General features: G+C 39.2%; 1 protein-coding gene across 1 annotated transcript in view; it reads right to left on the bottom strand.

Annotated features, from left to right (window-relative positions):
• The window catches only part of MRPS9 (mitochondrial ribosomal protein S9), a 33,007-nt gene extending 13,001 nt beyond the window's left edge, over window positions 1-20,006 (bottom strand). The window contains exons 1-5 of the mRNA XM_010728066.4: window positions 19,817-20,006; window positions 13,914-14,093; window positions 5,584-5,646; window positions 5,454-5,484; window positions 3,050-3,129 (exon numbers count right to left, since the gene is read on the bottom strand). Of these exons, the coding sequence (XP_010726368.1) occupies window positions 3,050-3,129; window positions 5,454-5,484; window positions 5,584-5,646; window positions 13,914-14,093; window positions 19,817-19,900 (438 nt within the window). The 5' untranslated portion in view covers window positions 19,901-20,006. The remainder of the gene's footprint in view (window positions 1-3,049; window positions 3,130-5,453; window positions 5,485-5,583; window positions 5,647-13,913; window positions 14,094-19,816) is intronic.
• Between the last annotated feature and the right edge of the window lie 1,078 nt (window positions 20,007-21,084).

Genomic DNA, 21,084 nt, shown 5'->3' with positions numbered 1-21,084 from the left:
TACGAACTGAACTGCTTCCCTATCTAAGAGAAGGATCAAATTTCAGATCCATGTAAGGATGCAGCCTTTTAAAATAAGAATAATATTATTTTATCCTGTATAAAATTTTAGAAAGAAATTAGCAAATGGAAACCCAGAAGACAATGTGCTTTTGTGTTGTTGTTTTAAATGGAAAATACCTATTACAGCACTAAATTGTAATACGTTGGTTTTTGCAAAGTCCGTAACATTTTTACATTGCATTTTGCCTTTTTGCTTATGTTTTTTCACTTCAGCACGTAGGTTTTTTTTAAGAGTTAAAATGCTATTATATGCATTACCTACTATTTCTGATATTTCTAAAAAAGAAGCAGTTATATAAAATTACTATTTTGCTGCATACAGAATTATACGAAGAGCCCGTTGTCTCTTACTCTACACATTACAAAAATATGACCACATCCTCTCTGAAAAACTTTCAAGTTAAATGATGATCAAACATACTACCAAACATTTGTGAATCTGTTTCATGCAGTAAGAATTTTTCATCTGTCTGAAGAAAAAGAAACTGTTCTTTCCCTACAGCTAAACTTTATTCAACAGGCAGAACAAAGGCAACGATGGAATATAAAGCGAATAACCTTTATGAAAGTTCATTTAATATTCAAGTCATAGCAACGCATATATTGGCTGTTATAACATGTGAATACACACTATTTCTAATTTCACTAAGTGGATAATATTATTTACTAGCATTAACTACATAAACAATGCTGTTAACACTGATGCCACTGAAAATTAATAAAAGTGAAATTCTGCAGGAGTCTATGCAGTAATTAACAGCACACAATTTCAAGCTAAACATTATGTTTATCCGATTTATTAGACTTAATGTAGCAATTTAAAGGACATCCTCAAATGGAATTGATCACTTAAACCAGACGGTATTAATACACAACCCCTTTTTTTTCCTAGCCAGATTAATTAGCTTTGAGATTTAAAAATACATTTTCTTAAATACATATTAGCCTAATAAGAGGTTAAAACAACACCGGGAATTTCATGCAGATTTCTTCTTTAATTTGGCTGATTAAAAAAAAAAACAACCCACCAATCTTAAATCTCACTTAATTCAGGCTTATTGAAGTCTATTTAATGAAGATATTCAGAAACATTCTAAGAATACTCCAGCACTTAAATATCCTATACTAATGAAATCTGTGTTTGTCAAAGAGGTTTTGTTTGAAGGTGGCTGCCACCGTTAGAAACAAGATGCACACTATTCTCTTTGAGCTTTCCAAGGCAATCTTGCATACTCTAACTACTCACAAGAGCTAAAAATAAACTTGTGCTCCTTGTAAAATTTGTAATTTCTTCATTATGATGGAATGCAACAAAACATCTTGCCCTTGGGTTGCTCTGTTTCAGCCAAAACAAATGCAAATGGCTTGTCAGATGACAGCTGTTTGATAAGGCTCCTCTACAAGACCTGCATGCTTTACTTTTTTTCCGTGAAACTTGGGATGAAAGGCAGAAGGCAGGAAGAGAATTAATGTAGCATACAGTCTAAAGGCAATGCTACAACCGTGATTAAGTAGAAAAGTTAAAAGGCACAGATTTTCCACAGCCTCGCTGCGTGCAACCCATCCGTGTAACAAGTTGACAGGCCTAGCGCGTCAGCTCCATCATCCTCTCCGACAGCTAAAACGCAGCACTGCATCCCTTTTCAGAGAAAATTTGCGTCTGCACCATGAAGCGTTGTACATTATTTCTTAGCACTGCAGGGGGCTCAAGTCCATATGGAACCTTCACAAATATTACCACAGATCAAACCAGCGGCGTTTCGAGGCAGATTTGACATACCTATTTAAATGAACAGCAGGGGTCCTCGGGCTGCCTCAGGCTGTGCAGGAGAAAACCTCTGTGGAAAGCCTATGCTGCAGCTCCATTACTCAGCAAAGACACACTCTACATTTATCATTCATTTCATTTCTGCCAGGGCAAGAAGCTCATTTGCCCAAGGTCAACAACAAAACAAAAAAAAAAAAAAAAAAGGAGGAAAAGAGTAGGGGGAGCTGGTTTTTATTCTCCTAAAGAAATAAATGTACCTGACAAGTGGGGATTTTGTCCTTTGGGTGCACAGAACACAAACACCAGATAATTCTAATGAAAACACTACATATCCCATAGACCTACGCACTGACTTCAATAACATTTTTTTTTCTTTGGAGAACAGACTAATCACAGAATTGTTTTTTTAAGACTGTCAAACGTGGAAAAAAATCCAAAATGACTGTGGAATTAAATTCTTTGGCATACGGCAGCATTGCTTTCGTCTTCTCTAAGTACACATAAGAAACATGCACATCTTTATAAACACTTCTAAAAAGACAGATAATGTTTGCCCTACTGATGGTCACAGACATGAAGTGCCTATTCATAACCCATGTTGGGACTTGGGGCCTTGTTATGTTCAGATAAAGCTTCTATCATAAAGGTAAACAGATGCAGATCTTTTACTCCTGGAACCATGCTAATCAGAAAAAAGCCTCAAGTTTGCATGAATGAAACAGTCTCAAAAAAAATCAATTAAGCAGTTTAAATGCAAATTTTCTTCACACTAAATGTCAGCACAAATAACGTTTCCTCTAGCTTGCCCTTCAAGGGAAAAAAAAACAACTTTTTTTTTTTTTTTCCCCAATTTTATCCTACGATGTTTTTTCTAAGACTAGCTGTTTTTGTTGTCTGTGCATTCTCCACTACTATCCTTATGCTACTAAGTGGGTACAGCCTACAAGAAAGCGTTCAGACTATTCAGATGCAGATCTCAGCCAAGACTGAAAAATAAATCAAAAATTAAGCAGCAACTGCTATGTACTCTATTCTCCTAAGCGTGACATTAAAACACTCCTAATAACAGACATTATGACAAAAATACACGTTGCATCTATCTTCAGTGGTTATATGGCCTCCTGTGAAAATAAAGTAGGAGCTCCTGACGTGCATCTCTAGAATAACATGTACTTGACTTGGAACTAACATTATTTACTATAGATTGTAATGTACTTACATGCATTAATGAGTAATACGACTGCTTGCCAGTGTAAAAGAGAAAGTGAAATGGACGGCCATCTTCTCCCCACTGGATTTCTAATGAAAAGCATGGTTAGACAAGAAAGCAATACACACACACTAAAAAAAAATCTTTGGATTTAATTGCAGTTATAAACCTCTTTCGTAATACTGATTACCTTTTTAAGTATCAGAGAGCAAAGACATTTCATAGGTATTCAAATTGTCTGGAAATGCAATGATTTAGACTACCTTGTTAAAAAGCAATCTCTAGCTGTAATTATAGTGATGTAATATAATACTTCTAAGTATCTCTTTTAACGTGAGGAAATTTCACATGCATGTCTTAAAAAAAACTTCAAAAGACTGTACTGTTGGCATTACAGATGCAAGTATCCACTTGAGAAATAAGTAGAAACCGAGAGAATTGAAATCCTCATAATGACTGTAAAAGACTAAAGATCAACTGCTCTGGAAAACAATGCTTTAAATGCAGAGCACATTATTTATTAGCACAACATATCTAAATCAAACCAAGTATTTGTACTATTATTTTTTGCAGGTAACGCACTTAACTTCAGAACTTAGGGAGATTTTAAGATTTGTTCAGGTTGATGCCTTTGGGGTATATTAAAACAGAAGACTGATGCTATGGTTTATAATTAGTACAGGAACAAAACATTCAATTCAGCGCATCCAGTTTATTTTTGTCCATTAAAAAAAGGCTATTTACAGACATGAATTTCAACCTAAGAAAAAATAACAGATTACCAAATGTAAGCGTCTTAACACGACACCTGTCTCTTCCAAATAAAGAAAACTAACAAAAATAAATACCTGCGAGCTTTTTAAAAACTAAACTGCAAAGAAATTTCCAGATATTTTATCCAGTAAAGTTCACAGGAAGCAGTGTATAAGCTACAGACAAAGATAAGACTCCATGAACCTGTCTTGGATGGGTAATGCTGGATAAGGATGCTATGCACTGCATTCGAACATTAAGTAAGAATACAACAGAAGTGCAATGCAAAGGTGCAAATTTTACAAAGACAAAAAATAGAGGGGTCTTTTACCCACACATACTACTAGGGAACATATGAATTTCCATTTACGTGGCTACGAAGGCATATTTAGTAGAAATGACTATCCAGGACACATTCTGAAGGATAAATTTATGGCTTTGTACTTAAAATTCTTAATGACACAATGAACAGACAGTCAGGCAACACTGCCTTTTAAAAAAGTATACTAAAAAGTGCTATTTTTAAGACATGTAGATTCATATTAATTAGCTCATACACTTCTTAGGGCAGAGTTAGCAACTCAGTGAATTCTTTGGCCCTGAAAGATCACAGTAGTAGCTTAGTTCTGCCATAAACAACTCCTGGATTTTAAAATAGCATGATTAAGTGTCTTATCCTTCTGCCTTCTACTTTGTATTTCATGTAAGGGGTTAGTTAGATATTAATGCACAATACTTGATAGCTGACATCCCATGATTTCTGGCAAAGTGACACCTTTCTAGAAGACACACAAAACCCCAAAAGCATCAAGAATCTACTGACTCCAGGTACAGTAAAAGGAAGGAAAGAAAACAGTAGGATTTTGCTGGTACTCAGAAGTGTGTGTGTGTGTGTGTGTGTGTGTGTGTATGACTTAATAGTTCAGTGAGTAAAGAATTCCATACCCGTGCTACTAGTTCATTTTAAATGTCAGGAAAATAAAACGAACAGCAACGAACAGCAATATCTTTTAAGTATTCTTTATAAAATTAATTGGGTGACTTCAATCAGGTTCTCACCGAGCAACACACTGCCATGTCACTGATACAACCAAGACTTCTGGTGCCTCAGGAAGGAAAACCAAAGAATATGGATTAAATGCGGAGTCACGACTTTCAGGTAAAAAATAGGACATAATGGGGTGAGTTTACCCTCACACCACTCTCTGCTCCCTCAAATGACAATTACAAGCCTTAATTTCTCTGCTTCTACAGCACCAAAGTCAGTAAGAAAGCTTTTGGTTTAAAATAGCATTAACGAATATTTTATGGCTGTGATAGACAGCACTGTCAAAAAAGCTACTGAATACAACAAAAGGTTTTCCTGTAACTTCAGCGGTCTCTGCACGTCATTCTACATACTGTTTATTTTTAAACAGAGAAAAACATTTATCTATAGTCAGTTCACAAGTGCCTGAAAGGACCAGAATCCAGAATTATCTTTTTGTTTTACCAAAAAGCTATAGTACTAGATCAGCTTTTGCACTGCTCATTAGTAACTCCCCAACCCCCAAAACACACCCATTGTTCCTCACAAGACTAAATCTATGAAAGGCATTTTAAGCACACGACAAACTTGTAATACTTATAAGTAAGTAAATAAATAATCATGAACACTTACTCCTCTGTTCTGGAAAAATTTCAGTGGGATGCTGCAAATAAATAAATAAACAAACCGGTATCATCAAAAGGAAAAGAGTTACTTGAAATGCCATGCTACAGTTATTCAAAAAGGCAACAAAAAATCCTACCTTCATCATTGGTCTGGCTCGTTTGTCGAATAAGCCCGAAGGAAAGAGATAGGCAATAGCTCTCTGAAAACAGAGATCACATATGTAATTTTTCCATAAAAGCAGCATCAAAACACTACTTAGGTTCTTTGTTGTAGATAAAATAGAACTGCTGCACACATATGAGCACGTCAGTAACAAAGATTACCGCGTATCTGCTGTGCTGAAAAAAAATTTCCTCAGGAATCCTCGGGAAAAGTAAAATCTCATTGTCACAGTTGCAATACAATACATCAGAATGAGTGAATCTTCTGCAAAGTTTTGGTTTTTGCAATATACATTCGTCATCACTTACCAGAGCTATTCAAGTGCAAAGCTACCTTTCTAACAAGTAAATGCAACACTGTTTTCCTAAATCTTGGAATGCTGCAATTACACGAAAATAAATACAGGAAACCTAAACAAATGCAGGAAACTAAAACATTTAATTCATCTTTCTGAAACTATCAGTACTTGTTAATAGTGCCTACTAAGAGACATGAACATTTTATTTATTCAAATATAAAACAACTGGACACAGCATAGGTTTGCACATTTGGAACCTCAGTTTGTACAGACTCAGTTTCCTGAAGTCCTAAAGCAGTGCTTGTGGCAATAGAAGATATTTTACATGACTTAATAAAGCATTTCATTGAATGTTGCATTTTCAAACAACTGTGAATCACTGCAATCTTTCCTGAAATTGAACTACTAGTGCAGAGAAGGCAGACTCCTCAAGCCTGTTTTCCTTTTTTTAAAAGGTTCATTATCTCACCTTAAAGATACCTAAGGGTTTGCTATAACAATTTAGAAAATTATATCATACGCTTGTAGACTACCACGGTTCTTATTAATAACAGCACAAGATGCATCATTTGCTTTTACTTCACCAACATTCTGCTATTCCCGTGATATATAAAGTCACGATTATTTGCCTCCAATAAAATTCCAAATCATTCTGGCAAAATGGACAGCAAAGCAGGGTTAAATCTAAAGGGATGTATCTGCTCAATATCATCTTGCCATCCCTTTTCAATGCAACTGAAACACGTGTGCATTTTTGCTTTATTTACAGAAATGCTGGAGTTGGAAGAGACCTGTGGAGATCAACTGGTCCAACCCCAGCTCAGGCAGGGCCACCCAGAGGAGGCTGCCCAGAGCCATGTCCAGGTGGCTTTAGAAGATCTCCAAGGAAGGAAAACTTATTAAACATGACGGCTGTTTATTTCCATTTGTTTTGAAAACTAAAAAGGCAAAGCTAACCATCAAAACCCCCCAGATGCAGAGCTCTGGCAAGCATGGCAAACTTCACACAGCGGGTAGCAGAACTTGAGATAGAAATCTTTTGTTTGATAACATAGACTGAATAAATCTCTGTCTGTAGACTCATTTGTATATTGGTTAGGCAGTAAGGAAAAGCAGAATTACAATTGAATCTCAGTTAAAATAACTTATCCTAAGAAGAATGTCCATTAGGCAACCTAAGGGCTATTATTTGCTGATAATTTTTTCCACGGATATGGAGCAGTTTGTCAGTGCTTCAACGGATTTAATACGCAGAGAGTGTAAAAGGACCTAACCTATTACTTTCATTAATCCCCTACTGGTATTCTGAACAGAAATTTTGAGAATTCCGAAGCAAACAAAAGGCTTAACCTGATTTTATGAAATGGTAATTTTGTTTCTCTTAGTGACTACTGTATTCCCATTTGTTAGTCAATGGGCATTTTATGCATACACACAGTAGGTGAACACCTATTTATGAACAAATGGGGATTAATTATGATGACAATAGAGAAATCCGCTGTGAGCCAAATGATGTTAAACAAACACATTATATAATATATTAAAAGAATCGATTACAGGATTCTGAGACTGACTGTGTATTTAAGAGGTAGACTTTATACAAGCGTCTGTATTACAGAATCCCAATCAAAACAGTTACTGTAACTACAGCACCTTAATAAAAGCTTTATAACAATCCACCATTTAGAAGGAAGAGCGACTGTCATCTGAGATATATTATTTCTTGAAAATGTATCTTACATTGCAACTGTATAATCATGTCTTTCAGGCTAAACCATAAACAAACCCTGCATTAAGTAATTTTAACATCTACTTCATCTCTCCACACAAATAGCCAAGGAACAATTTTTCTACTTTGCAGATTCCCTGTTTTGTTGTTGTTGTTGTTTTTTTCCCCTGTCAAAACGAAGAGTCTTACTGCATTCTCCCTTTTAATGGGAATTTAATCAAGGAGAGATATTTGTCTTTACAAACTGTTAGGAACTCTAGTGGGATGCAAAAGACTCCAGATGAAGTCTTGTTGTCCTTTATTCAGAGGAGTTTCTTCTTGTTAAATACCTGCGTCCTCAATTTTTACTGAACTTGACCAAGAACAGCTTTCATTTCAGGTAGGTAATGTTCATTAATCCCACTCCAACCTCCACAGATTCTGGGCTGCTACTTCAAATTTGTTAAACCACACTGTTGTCATTTTTTTGGGAAATAAAACAATCTCTGCAGTCACACTCTCAAAAGCTCATCATTAACACTCTAGTATTAAGATGGTTTACTTCAGATATTTCTTACACCATGTTGATGAACTTAACATTTTTTACCAAAGGAAAGGAATCCCACTTTATCAGGACTTGTGGAGATATCAGATGACTCAGGATACTGCTATAGGACCATAATGTATTTCCCTTCCAGTCTGAATTCAAGCCAGTAGGCATAATGAGAACAAGCCTCTATCCATATTAAAAAAAAAAAATTGTACCTGGCAGTCCTGCAAACAAATTACATGCAAAAGAATTTATTAAATAAGCTGCCCAACACTGTATGTAGTGTGTTTTGCAAATTCAGTGTATCTGTTCCACCTTCATCTTCCCCCTTTATTGTGTACGTTGCATGTGCTGACTCCTGATTCTTTTTGCCTTTTCTGCCTGCAAGCCAAAGTTTTGTTCACTATCTGAAAGTCAGAGATTATAGTTTTGAGTTAAAGAGGTTCCATTGGGTCAGTAAAGGTTGTTTGTTTTGTTCTTCTTACTTTTATTATTTTGTCAATAACTTGAGAAATTAAGAATTTGATACTTTAATCAGACAGAGCTGATGGGAGTCATAATGAGGTTGAGCAGAGACAGTGAGCCAGTCCAACCTGTAAATTACCCATGTAGAGGAGAGAGAGCTTTGGCAGGGCAAATTCACCCTGCCCAAGTGTCTTCCCACACACTTTTCTTGACTGCATAGCTAAAATACAAAACATCCCGCCCTGGTTTTCATTGCTCAAATCCTGTGTAAAGATAGTTAACTCAGAACAACATCCTCTTTGGTATAGAGGGCTGAAGAATACAGCACATTCTCTTTTAAATAGTTCCAGTAATCAGAATGCTGAGTTGAGAAGTGACACTTCATGCCATAGCATTTAAACAGAAAATCTGAGCAGAAGCTTTCTGGCTTCTACTCCTCACATGAGATCCACCATTCTTCTAAAACCTGGACTCTGCTGAAAATCTCCAGGTCTTGAACCACATTACTTAAGCACTGAGCTTCACCACTTCTCAAACTTACATGTTTGCTGGAATGACTCTTAACAATATTAGCAGTATTCTTTAAAAGTTTTCAGCATCTAATATGGAGAATTTCCAGTTAAGTTGGAAAAAAGTATTCTATTTCAACTACTTTAAAAAAATACAGATCCAGTATTTCTGGTAAGGACAACACTGGTCATCATGTTCTTGCAGCTAAACGAAAGTTCAGAAACATATTTGGTTCTGAGTAACGTTCCTGACATTTCACATATGTTAATATTCACTTATTTCTCACAATCTGAGTTGCTAAAATTTGAAGGTTACTTGGAAATCAGATGCTCTGAGCCATTTTGAAACACAGCTAAATATCACTTTTCTTTTTTTTTTTACCCATTAGTGAAGTCATTGAGACTCATTGAAAGAAATTAAGAAACTATACCCTCTAAGGAATGAAGCTTCTCATTTGTACAACGTTTTCATTGTGAACAACCTTACTGGTACTTTTGCAACAATATATATGCAACTGAATATACTTAGGAAGAAGGTTCTATTTTAGTCTAAAATTTTTCCAACTGTCTTCATCACAACAACCTACTAGGTCATATGGCAGATAGCAGAAGAAAATTAACACATTTCTAGCCTTCAAGTTTTACTAACTTATGGGGAAAGTTCCTGATGAACTCGTATCTCAGAGAGCATTTAGTGATTGCACAGAAGTGAATAATAAAAATACTGACATATCATATAAATAGGTCAAGGAGATTAAGATGCTTTTCTTATATTAATCTTACTTAGGTTTCTGGTCTTTAAAGTGGAATATCACAGAACTGACAGTGGAAAATGAAAGTGGGCTGTTTACTATAATCGTAAGGAAGTTAAATCAAAAATAAAAGGATTACAGACTCAATCAGGGAAAAGCAGTAGGTCAGGACTGCAATCTCTATTAATTAGGTATCCCAGCTGGGCAGTGGGTATGCAGCTGTTAACTTGATCAATGACGTACCTAAATGTCATCTCTACTGATTCGCTTATAAATTACCAGCAAGTGAGACTAATGTACAGGTGCTAATTTATTTAAACTGTTCTCTGCAGTTCTACATAGCTTTATAAACTGCATCTGGCACCTAATGTTAGCTGTCAGTTGCACTTAGACATGCCTGTCCTAACGACTCTGTTCATTAGAAATGAGCACAAATTATGAAATATTGTGAAAAATGATACATCAAATGGAATGGGCAAAGCAAATCAATTAGAGAAACCTCATACCACATATTCACACATAGGAGAATAAAACATCTCAGCTTCAGAGCGAGGTCTATAATACCAATTAAAAAGCAATTCGTAGACTTCTGCAGAGTTATACATCAATTTGCTGGATTTTTTTTTTTCCCCTCCAGAAATAAAGTTGTAATGCACAGCTTAACTTTTCATTCCTAAATAAAAGCATCAATAAGAGGCAATTCTGCTTCCACAACATCCAGGAGGAGGATTAACAAGTAAGTCAACTTATTTGCCGGTTTAAAACTTCACAAGGTTTAGCTTCTATTAAACTACACCTAAAACTCCAGCGAAGGACAGAATCCTATGATGCCTACTTTTGAACTACACAGCACAGCCTGATTAACAGTAGAAGACATGGAGGTACGTAAGCACTCATCAGTAAGAATTATTACTGTTTAAAATGTAAAGCTTGGTAATTCTCCTGCCAGTGCTTAAGCAGCTTTTATATTTTTATAACAGTAATTTAATTATGCATAGCAGACACTATTATACACTAAGTATTTTCCAACACCTGATGTAACATGGAGAAATTAAATATGCACCACAGATACTTAGTATCACTAAACAAAACACTGCACTTTTGGATTCACTTCTTCATCTTTTCAGAAATAGAGTCTGCAAAGCAGTCACATACTTGCCACATGCACTGCATTTACTAATTATAGAGCTCAGTTAATTTTGTGCAAGCGATCACAGTGCTGTAGATTCATACAGAAGAAATTGCTACCTATACATGTTCATTTTCCACTTCCAGCCTTGCTGCCTGACAGCCTTTCCTCTAGACTCTATCAAGAGAAGGAAAGTTAATGCACTTACCACCCTTAACCTCTCAGGCAAACTAACTAAACTATCAGGAGCAGCAGCACAGTGAGCCACTGATATCATCTATCCAGATTTTACTAAGACCTTTGACACTGTGCCCCATAACATCCTTCTCTCCAAATGGAATCAATATGGATTTGATGGGTGGGCTGTTCAATGGACAAGGAATAGGTTGTGAGACCGTACCCAAAGAGTGGTGGAGAATGGCTCCATGTCTAGTTGGTAATTGGTGACGAGTGATGTCCCTTGGGGGTCAGTACTGCAAGCAGTGCTCTTAAGATCCTCATCAATGATGCTGACAGTGGATCAAGTGCACCCTCAGCAAGTTTGCAGAAAACACCAAGCTGTGTGGTGTGGTCAACACACCAGAGGGATGGCATGCCATTCAGAGGGACCTAGCCAAATACAAGCAGTGTGCCCAGGTGAACCTCATGAGGTTCAATATATCCGAGTGCAAGGTCTTGCACCTGAGTTGTAGCAACCCCTGCAATCGCTACAAGCTGGGGGATGTAAGGATGGAGCACAGCCCTGACAAGAACAACCTGGAAGTACAGGTGGATAGCAAGCTGGATGTGAGCCAGTAATGCACCCTCACAGCCCAGAAAGCCAACTGTATCCTAGGCTGCATCAAAAGTAGTGTGGCCAGTAAGCTGAGGGAGGTGCCCCTCTACTCTGTGCTGATGAGGCCTCACCTGGAGTACTGCATCCTGATATGGAGTCCTCTGTACAGGAGAGATGTGAACCTCTTGGATTGCATCCAGAGGAGGGACACAAAAATGATCCAAGGAATGGAACACCTCCCCTTCAAGGACAGCCTGTGAGAGCTGGGGCTGTTCAACCTGGAGAAGAAGGCTCTGAAGAGACCCAAGAGCAGCCCTTCAGTACCTAAAGGGAGGCTATAAGAAAGAAAGGTACAGACTCTTCAGCAGAGTCTGCTGTGATGGGACAAGGGGGAGTAGTTTCCAACTGAAGAAGGGAAGTTTACATTGCACATAAGGAATAGGCTTTTTTTTTTTTTTTTTTTTAATACAATAAGAGTGGTGAGGCACTGGCACAGGTTGCCTGGAGAGGTAGTGGAAGCCCCATCCTTGGAGACATTCAAGGTAAGGCTGGACCGGGCTCTGAGCAACCTGATCTATCTGCAGGTGTTCCTGCCCATTGCAGGGAGCTGGGCTAGATGACATTTATAGGTCCCTTTCAACTCTAAAGACTCTATGATACTGTAGTAGAGTGAGAGGCCTTTGTAGTGGCAGATTTGCGCAAGAATACTCTTTAATTACTTTCCTGTAACATAAGCATCATTAAAGGTAGGAAAAAAAAATCAGAAAAATGCAGAGAAAGGAAATCTGTAATTTGCTGAAAAGCAAGAAAGCCAGTGTAAAGCAGGACACTATTACTTCTAATCCAAATGCCTCCTTCATTGATAATCTTCACTGTTGATAAGACTTTAACTACCATTAAGGTAGTTAAGCTTTGTACTCATAGAGCTTGATTTCCTATGATTTCTGACTTGAAGACAAGTTTCCCTTATGAATTTTCTGATACCTCATGAGACCCAAGTCTCATCTCAACCTTTTTCTCAGCAGGCCATTAAACTTCATTCTTTTCTACCTTGTCATCTATTCTCAGAGAAATTTTATGAACTTCATTTTGAAGTCTCTCTGTCAAACGCAGTTGAAATCACCCTGCATCACCACCTACGGGTGTAGTTCTTTCTTGGCATAAGCAGGCTATCAAGACCTCTTACACAGAAACAGCGATGCTAACAGAATTTGCCAGAGAAAGGTGACAAAACCATGCGAGCAAAACAATCCCCTTCCCCTGGAAAAAACAAAACCACGTATACCTCTTCCAGCACACACAACATCTACCCTAGGGGCACCACTGATATGCTGTGCTGCCACGGCTTTAGTAATAGTGTTGCTGCTGTGCAGAAAAAGCAGCACGCAGCTTCACCTACAACAGAATGTCACCAAATGACATTTCTCTTCACTACCTCCGATGTGTGGTAAAATAAGATAGAAATGATGGAAGTGAAGTCCTAGTTGGATGTCAATTTTTATTTATTTATTTATGTGAAAGACAGCGTATCTATACATAAGTTAAATGGCACAGAGAAAGAAGAGGCCACCCACCTATCAGCTGTCAGAGAGAATGGCAATAAAATAATATGTTTTGAGATACTAATATGAGCCCTAGATGCAGGTCTTTATTAGAATCTCTAAGCTAAACCAGGGGGTTACTTGCAAAACATCCTATAAAACTTAATTGGCATTACCAGCAACCAGAGTATCACACAAGAAAACCCAACCTAAATATACACAGCAGGTCAAATTGTTGTTAAATGTTCCAAAGAGCTACACAAACCTTTGCAGGGCCTCTTATAACCTCAGATCAAGGGGATTATCCATTAGTACTTTTAAAAAGAACCCACTGTGCTTTAGCAAGATATGGTATACGCAGCTCTGTACTGTGATGTCTGACCTCACATGGTAGCATGAGTAGGATGTCTATTCACAGTCACAGTTGCAATGTTTGCAACATACAGTAGTAGTCTTTCTTATTCTGACAGTTTGATTAAAAATCACAGAGAGCTGAGGGGCTCATGCTGAAGTAAAGTGCTTTCAATATCTGAAACTCTACAGTAAATTACTTCTCCAACAGAGCAACCGCACTTACATCAATATCCTCTTGGGTAAAAGTTTCTGGATCCTCTCCCATCATGTTGGCTAAATGTCTCTTTCCTAGGTCGAACTCTTCAATTTGTTTCTTAATAAATGCCTCTGTGTATTTCTCAGGTCCTGAGGCTGCTATGTTTTTCCTCCATGCAGCTGTGGTGGTATAGATTAGCCTCAGTGTCTAACAAAAACAGAAAAGAAGCGAGATTTATTTTTATATTTTTAGCATGGTGAGCTTTAAATAACATCAACAGTAAAAAAAAACAAGTCGTGCTTACTGCTTACTTATAACAGACTACTATAATAAATTAGCAAATGCAGTTACACTCATGAAACCATTTTCTTTCAATTGTTTAATACCCAAGAACAGAAAAACATTCTAAAAGTTGAACATTTTCACACATCACAATCAATTTGGACAAACACTTTTCCTCTTACTGACAATATCTGTATTTTTGCATCTGCCTTTTAAGGTTTTTTTGTTTGTTTGTTTTTTAATTTAGTCAGATTTTTCTGATGGAAAGAAATGTAGCATTACATATTGGGAACATCCAGCAAAAGCGAAACACAGCATTGATGCAGTCTTCATTTGTACATATATCTATCAGCACATAAGCAGGTTTTGCATTCACCTAAAGGCACTCCATAACGAAGTATGAAAAGAATCTCCAAGGCAGCCTTCTAACAGCTTTTGGAAACGTGTTCGTTACCCTGTGTCCTGTGGCACAGTGACAACCACTGCTAGATATTCTGGAAAAGTATGAATTACTCCTTCCTTGCTCAGTGCCAAAAGGTTCACTGCTTCTGGTAGAATGATGAGGAAACAAAGCAGGATGATACTCAGCAGCAGCTACTGATGAGCATGGCTCCAGCTCAGGAATCAAAACTCCAGGGACACATATTTGTCTCCCACAAAGACTGACAGATAAGCTTTTCTTTTAATCAAGACGATCAGAAACTACGATGACTAATTTCAATTAAGCCTTCTGCCAGAGGAACAGGAGTTTCATTGACAGGGCTGCAATGTTCCAGTTTCAGCGTAGTGCCAGTAGCGTGCATTATTTTGTTAATGTCAGCTTTGGAGAAACAAAGTTCTCTGCAGCTCTATGGCTCTGGCAGAATACTGAAATTTCTGTGCCCTGCCAAAGAGCAGGGAGCTCTCTGCTGAGCTAGTGCAAGAGATTCCAAACTGGCTCTCCTGAGTGCCAAAGCTAACAGGAGGTGGGTGAAGTGGAAGAAAGTAGAAGAGTCCTCCACTTTACCTTAATTTCTTTCAGCAAGTAATTAAACTCTCTCCACTTCTGATGCTGCAGCCTCAGTCTACCTTTCATGAAACATTAAAACCCAAACACGTATAACAAAGTGAATTAGTAGCCTTACTATGAAGAACAGAATAGACCTAGCAACCAAAACAACTCAACATCCTCTCAGTCACAGAAACAGCCTTCTGTAAATCACAATTTGGACATGCTGACCATTTTGACTGATTTGATCATTCCAAGTTAAGCTAATATAAATAGCTTAAAACGTTTTCTTCCTAAAACTAATATGAATACAGTAGCAATCTTCAAGCCTGGCTACAACCACAAAGACATAAACACACATAAGTGTGCACTGGCCTCAGAAGGTTTAAAAACAGCTCCATGGCAGAGTGCTGTTGCCTTATTTTCTCCATGGTTTATAAGCATCATATACAATGTCAAATCTGGTTTGCTCCTTTAGAAAAATAAATAAGGAATGTTTTCTGTGAGATTATGTTTACATATATATAAGGATTTTAAATATACAGCTTCCACCAACAAGGCTCTGGTGGCATCCTAAGAAAGCAATAAGGTTTCTTTGCATATTACTACTCTTCTCCTAGTCACTCCTCAGGAAAGAATTCAATTCATCCTCTTACTTGTTGTAATAGTAATTAATTACTTGTAATTCTTGTTAATGAACACATGATTCCATATTGCTCAGCCCAAAATTGCTTTCTCTCTCCTATGCTTTAAACAGGACGCTTTAAAAAGACTGCTTTCATCTTACTCCTGTCAATTTCTATTGTAATTTTCTCATTTTTGTCCTCCTTCCCTCAAGCTATTCATATTCTTCCCTAGTTTCAATTCATCACTAATCAAAAGTCCCTGGACACACAAACTGTTCATAATTAGAAAACAGCCTCTTATGCAAATCAGTATCTATTGTATTGGGAACCTCTTCTGGGATAAGAGCACTATTTCATGGGCAATACAGGCAAGAACTGCAAAGTAGCACCAGATGCTTCTGGCATTTCTGTCAAACAAAAAAGTGTACTCCTCAACTTTCCAGAGGAAACTACAGAGGTTTGCATTTACTCGTTACACATTTCATGGAGCATTACTGCAGACAGCAACCTCACCACTTTTAAATAACACAGGTTACTGCCAGTACTCCTGAAATAGTAGGCAGTTCTAGCAGAGTAGGAGAGAATGGAAAGCCTTTACTTCTGGACACAGCTCCTGATCAACTCCTCCCCAAACAACCCAGCATTAAGACAGTTTCGCATATACTTATTTTCCTGGGAGACGGTAAACATATAGAAAAATTAGCTTATGTAAAATCTGCTTCCAAAAAAAAAATCCCCAAAAAAACCCCACAATAAAAAACAATTTTCAGACAACTCCAAGTTGACTGCCCTAAGAGATGTAACCAGGAGTTGTTGTTTGTTTTTATTTCTGGGGGGGGCTTTTTTTTGTTTGTTTGGTTCGTTGTTGTTTTTTAACTACCGTCCCATGGATTTGGCTTCACTGGTGAGCGTGGTGAGCAGGATCAGGGAAGTCATCCTGCCCCTTTGTTTGGCACTGGTGAGGCCTCACCTCAAGTACTGTGTTCAGTTTTGGGCACCTCACTACAGAAAGGGCATTGAGCTGCTGGAGCAGGTCCAAAGAAGGGCAACAAGGCTGGTGAAGGGCTTGGAGAATGTGCCCTGTGAGGAGAGACTGAAGGAACTGGGGCTGTTTGGTCTGGGGAAGAGGACGTTGAGGGGAGACCTTATTGCTCTCTTCCAATATCTGAAAGGTGCTTACAGCAAGAGCGGGGCTGGTCTCTTCTCACTGGGACGAGGGGAAATGGCCTTAAGTTGAGCCAGGGTAAGTTTAGGTTGGATATCAGGAAACACTTCTTTACAGAAAGGGTCGTTAAGCACTGGAATAGGCTCCCCAGGGAGGTGGTTGAGTCACCATCCCTGGATGTGTTTAAAATCCATTTGGATGTGGTGTTTTGGATGTGGGACATGCTTCAGTGGAGGTTTGTTAGAGTTAGGGTAGTATGGGTAGGTTGCAATTGGACTCAATGATCTTTAACATCTCTTCTAACCTGATGATTCTGTGATTCTATGTTAAGGGCAAAAAAAAAAAAGTGCTACAAAGATGATCAGAGGCTTAGAGCATCTCCCTTATGAGGAATGTCTGAGAGACCTGAGATAGAAGGCATCTTATCGAAGCTTATAAATATCTAAAGGGCAGGTATCAAGTGGATGGGGCCAGGCTCTATCTTGTGGTGCCCAGCAACCAGAGACAACAGGCAGAATCTGGAACACAGTAGATTCCATCTGAACATGAGGAGAAATGTCTTGGAGTTTGACAGATGCACGGTTAGAGCTGTATAACCACAACTGCATGCAGGAATAGAGCTGCCCTGTGTCCATAGCTTCAGTTACTGGTAGCATAGTCAAGCAAGATGCAAACAGCAGTCCTTCAGTCATGCCTTGCACAAAACAAAGCATGAAATATGTAGTTATCATACAAAATGAGCATGTGAGCTTTTTGCTTTCAAGTGTGATGTTTTACAAAGTGTTTTAATTCATTTATTCAAATAACATTTACAAAGTCTCAGATTCCAGTTGGCCTACAAATTAAATAAGTAAATCAGTATCAGGTTTGTGTTTTAATAAGCATTTTGTGAAACACGTCAGGAAGTATTACAAGATGTCATTAAACACACTAAAGTAATTTTATATTACTTTAATAAAAGACTTGCCAAAGTATTTAATCAGAATAAGCTTCTCCCTAATTGAATTCTCTCTTCAAGGTAACCAAAACCACATCTCTCCCACCCACAGAATCTACTTCTTTTGCTTATTTGACCAAACCTATGTATTAGGCTTTGCTCGTACTGCATACTATGGAAATAAATGTAGAGATGTAAGGTAAAAATCAAACCTGCGTAATGGGGGCAAGCATTTAGATCCAATGGTTTTCAGGTATAAACTATAAAACACCAGCAGGCTTTTCAACTCTACCTTGGCTAGCAATTGCACAAAAAGCTACTCCATTCTTAGCATGCTGTTCCAAAATCTCCCAAAATACTGAGGCCAATATACTATGACAAACCATTTCTCAAGCACAGCAGTTTGATAAGTAGTCTAACATCCACAGTGTTACAACCAATCTCTGCTTCGTGCCCAGCCATTTTTTGAAGCCAGACTGTGCTGGAGATTTGTTCTTATACACATGGAGGTCACACATTCTGGTTTTACGTTCTCTGCAGGACAAAGAGGTATTATATTTCTGATATCAGTACATATACGATCCACAGAAATTCATACACAGTGCCAGACTTGACCAAAAGCAAGAGCCCACATGGTACTCTGAACTCTTCTGCTAAGAAAAAAAAAAAAACTACACAACCACAACAGGAGTGATAGAAAGAAACAAAGTCAGACCATTTTTCAATATAGACTCTTGATAGCATTCACTGGGAATTTTATTCTGAGTTCCATGAGGTGCTTTCTGTACTCATGTAAATGCTTCACACTCAGAACACCCTCACCAAACTGTTCTTTAGGTTAACAACATAAGAACCTTTCAAACTGTCTGTGCCCCGTGTCCCCTTAGTTCCTTTTGCACCCTTTAGGTCAGATATTTGTGAACAGGATGATAAGTTTATAGCTCAGGTACAGATCCCACCTTTGGCAGAGAGAATTAGACAGGTCATCAGCGAAGGCTCCTTCCAGCCCTGCCTTCTATAGTCACTTCTTCAAGACTATTTCCTCACTTACGGTACAGAGTTTTCAAGCAGGTGCCTGCCCAGAAATGCCACACCACTGTCAGTCATAACTTGATGTAGGATAACCAAAACCAAGCAAATTCCTCCAAATGAGAACTATGATGAAGCACTAAAACTTCTTCAGCTTTTTTCTCAGTCCTCAGGCAACTTCAGTGTATTTCTGCCTGCTGCATAAGGAACCACCCAGGTCTTCAACCCTTATACATAAAGCTCATCTACAATTCAGCAGTATAAAATAGCTCCAATTGCTCCTTCTAACATTACCTCTTATTTACTTACTGCATTTCTCTCCTGCTACTATGGGTTTCGTTCAGTCACCAAATAGATCCTCAGCTCACATGGTTTGGCACTTGGGATTGTTACCAGCTTGCCTTTGAACAAATTGGATAAATGCTGGAATGCATATATCCAATACTGCTGCAACACCACGGCTGCCCGCTGTACTGACAGCAGCTGAAAACCAGTGTCTACCAGAACAAGTGGTTTGTTCTGCTCAAACAGGAGCTACCTCATTTCTGGAGAGCAATTCCCTCCACACTGCAGGGATTCAGAGATTCCATAACCACTCACCCGCTTACCAAACATAACGTTGTTTGTTAATTACCCGCGACTCTCACACTGCTCTGTTTTTGTGGATAGCTATGGGCTACGGCCCGGCCCTGCTTGTTCTGTCCGCACACAAACTACACCAAGCCTCCCCTACACTTTTAACTTCAGGACGAAAAACAAACGCAGCCCGGCGGAAGCGGCTGTACTGCAACCAACCCCTGCAGCTCCCGAGCTCTCTCAGCGGGGCGAACGCACGCAGGCTCCCGCGCGGCTCAGGCTTCCCGCTCCCATTCGGCCTCCACGCAGTGCCCGGGTGGCTCTCACCTGGGCGCTGGGCCCGCCCGACGCCGTCGCTGCGCTCCATCGGCCGCCCAGTAGCAACACGCGCCCTGCCGCCACCACCGCCATACCCGCCGCCGGCAGACGGAACGGCCCCGTGCGGCGCAGCCCGCACTAGGCCCCAGAGCCGGCGATTGGCGGGAAGGATGAGGCGGGGCTGCGCCTGCGTGCTGTTTCGCGCCGTGAGCGGGCGGTGCTGAGGAGCGCTGGGAGGTGGACGGAGGGGCGGGGCTTGGCGGGTGCGGTGTTTGTGTGAATGTGGAGCGGGTGAAGCTTCTTAGTGTGCTCAGCTCTGGGCTCTGCTCTCTGTGATAGCGACGGGGCCCGAGGGAACCGCATGGAGCTGTCGGGAGGGGCAGCTGGGGTTTAGGAAATGGTTTATGGTTTATGCCACAGGAAAAGTGGAAACGAATTAAAATCCTTATTTAAAAAAAAAAAAAAAGTTATTTTCTAGACTTTTGCACTTATTATTTGAGAGGATGTTCTGGAAGCAAATCTCAACTTCTCCAGGTTTGTTTTTCTTTTCTAATATCCACTGGCGGCTTTTGCATCGTCCTACTCGATTGTAAGTATGATTTCTTTCCAGGGATTTAAAAGAGAGTATAAGAAAACTGGTAGTGGGCAAGGGAAGTGACTCGTGCAGGGAGATCAAGGAGAAACCAACTGGAAAGGTGTATTTATTCCCTAGATCACCAGCCGTGAAAATGACACCATCAGTATTTTTATTGACATGGATACGTATGAGCAACTACTATGAATACTGAACCAAAGGGAAGCGGTGAAATGGCTCTCTTCCGTGCACAGCTGACCAAGCACCGGGAACAGCAGCCAGCTCTCATTCACACAGTGCTTATGGATTGCACTTGGTGAGCAGCTGTTTTTCCAAATGAGGCTAAAATGAAGTTGGGTTGGGGTCACAGTCCTACTTGATCCCCTGAAGGAGCTGAAAGGTAGAGTGGTGTGGCCTTTTGAAGGTTCATAGCAAGTCTCATCTGCCACTTGTTGCCCCCTTGCTTGGCTCTGCTTGGGGATGGAGAAGTTCCTCATTCCTCACCAAGCCAAATAATCATCACCTCTCTGCCAGCTGCCTAGAAGCAAAACACCACTGGAGTAAACTGCTTTAATTCTCTACATGGAATTAATTGTCAGTAAAATCCAAAGAGCACTGACGCCTAGACAATATTGGCTACCTGTACTTTGTAGCTAGTTGATGTCAATCCAGCTCCCTCCTTGCCTTAAGTCTATCTACTTCC

Source organism: Meleagris gallopavo, chromosome 1 (assembly GCF_905368555.1).
Source record: "Meleagris gallopavo chromosome 1, MGAL_WU_HG_1.1, whole genome shotgun sequence".
NCBI lineage: Eukaryota > Metazoa > Chordata > Aves > Galliformes > Phasianidae > Meleagris > Meleagris gallopavo.
This window is presented reverse-complemented; position numbering and strand designations above follow the sequence as displayed.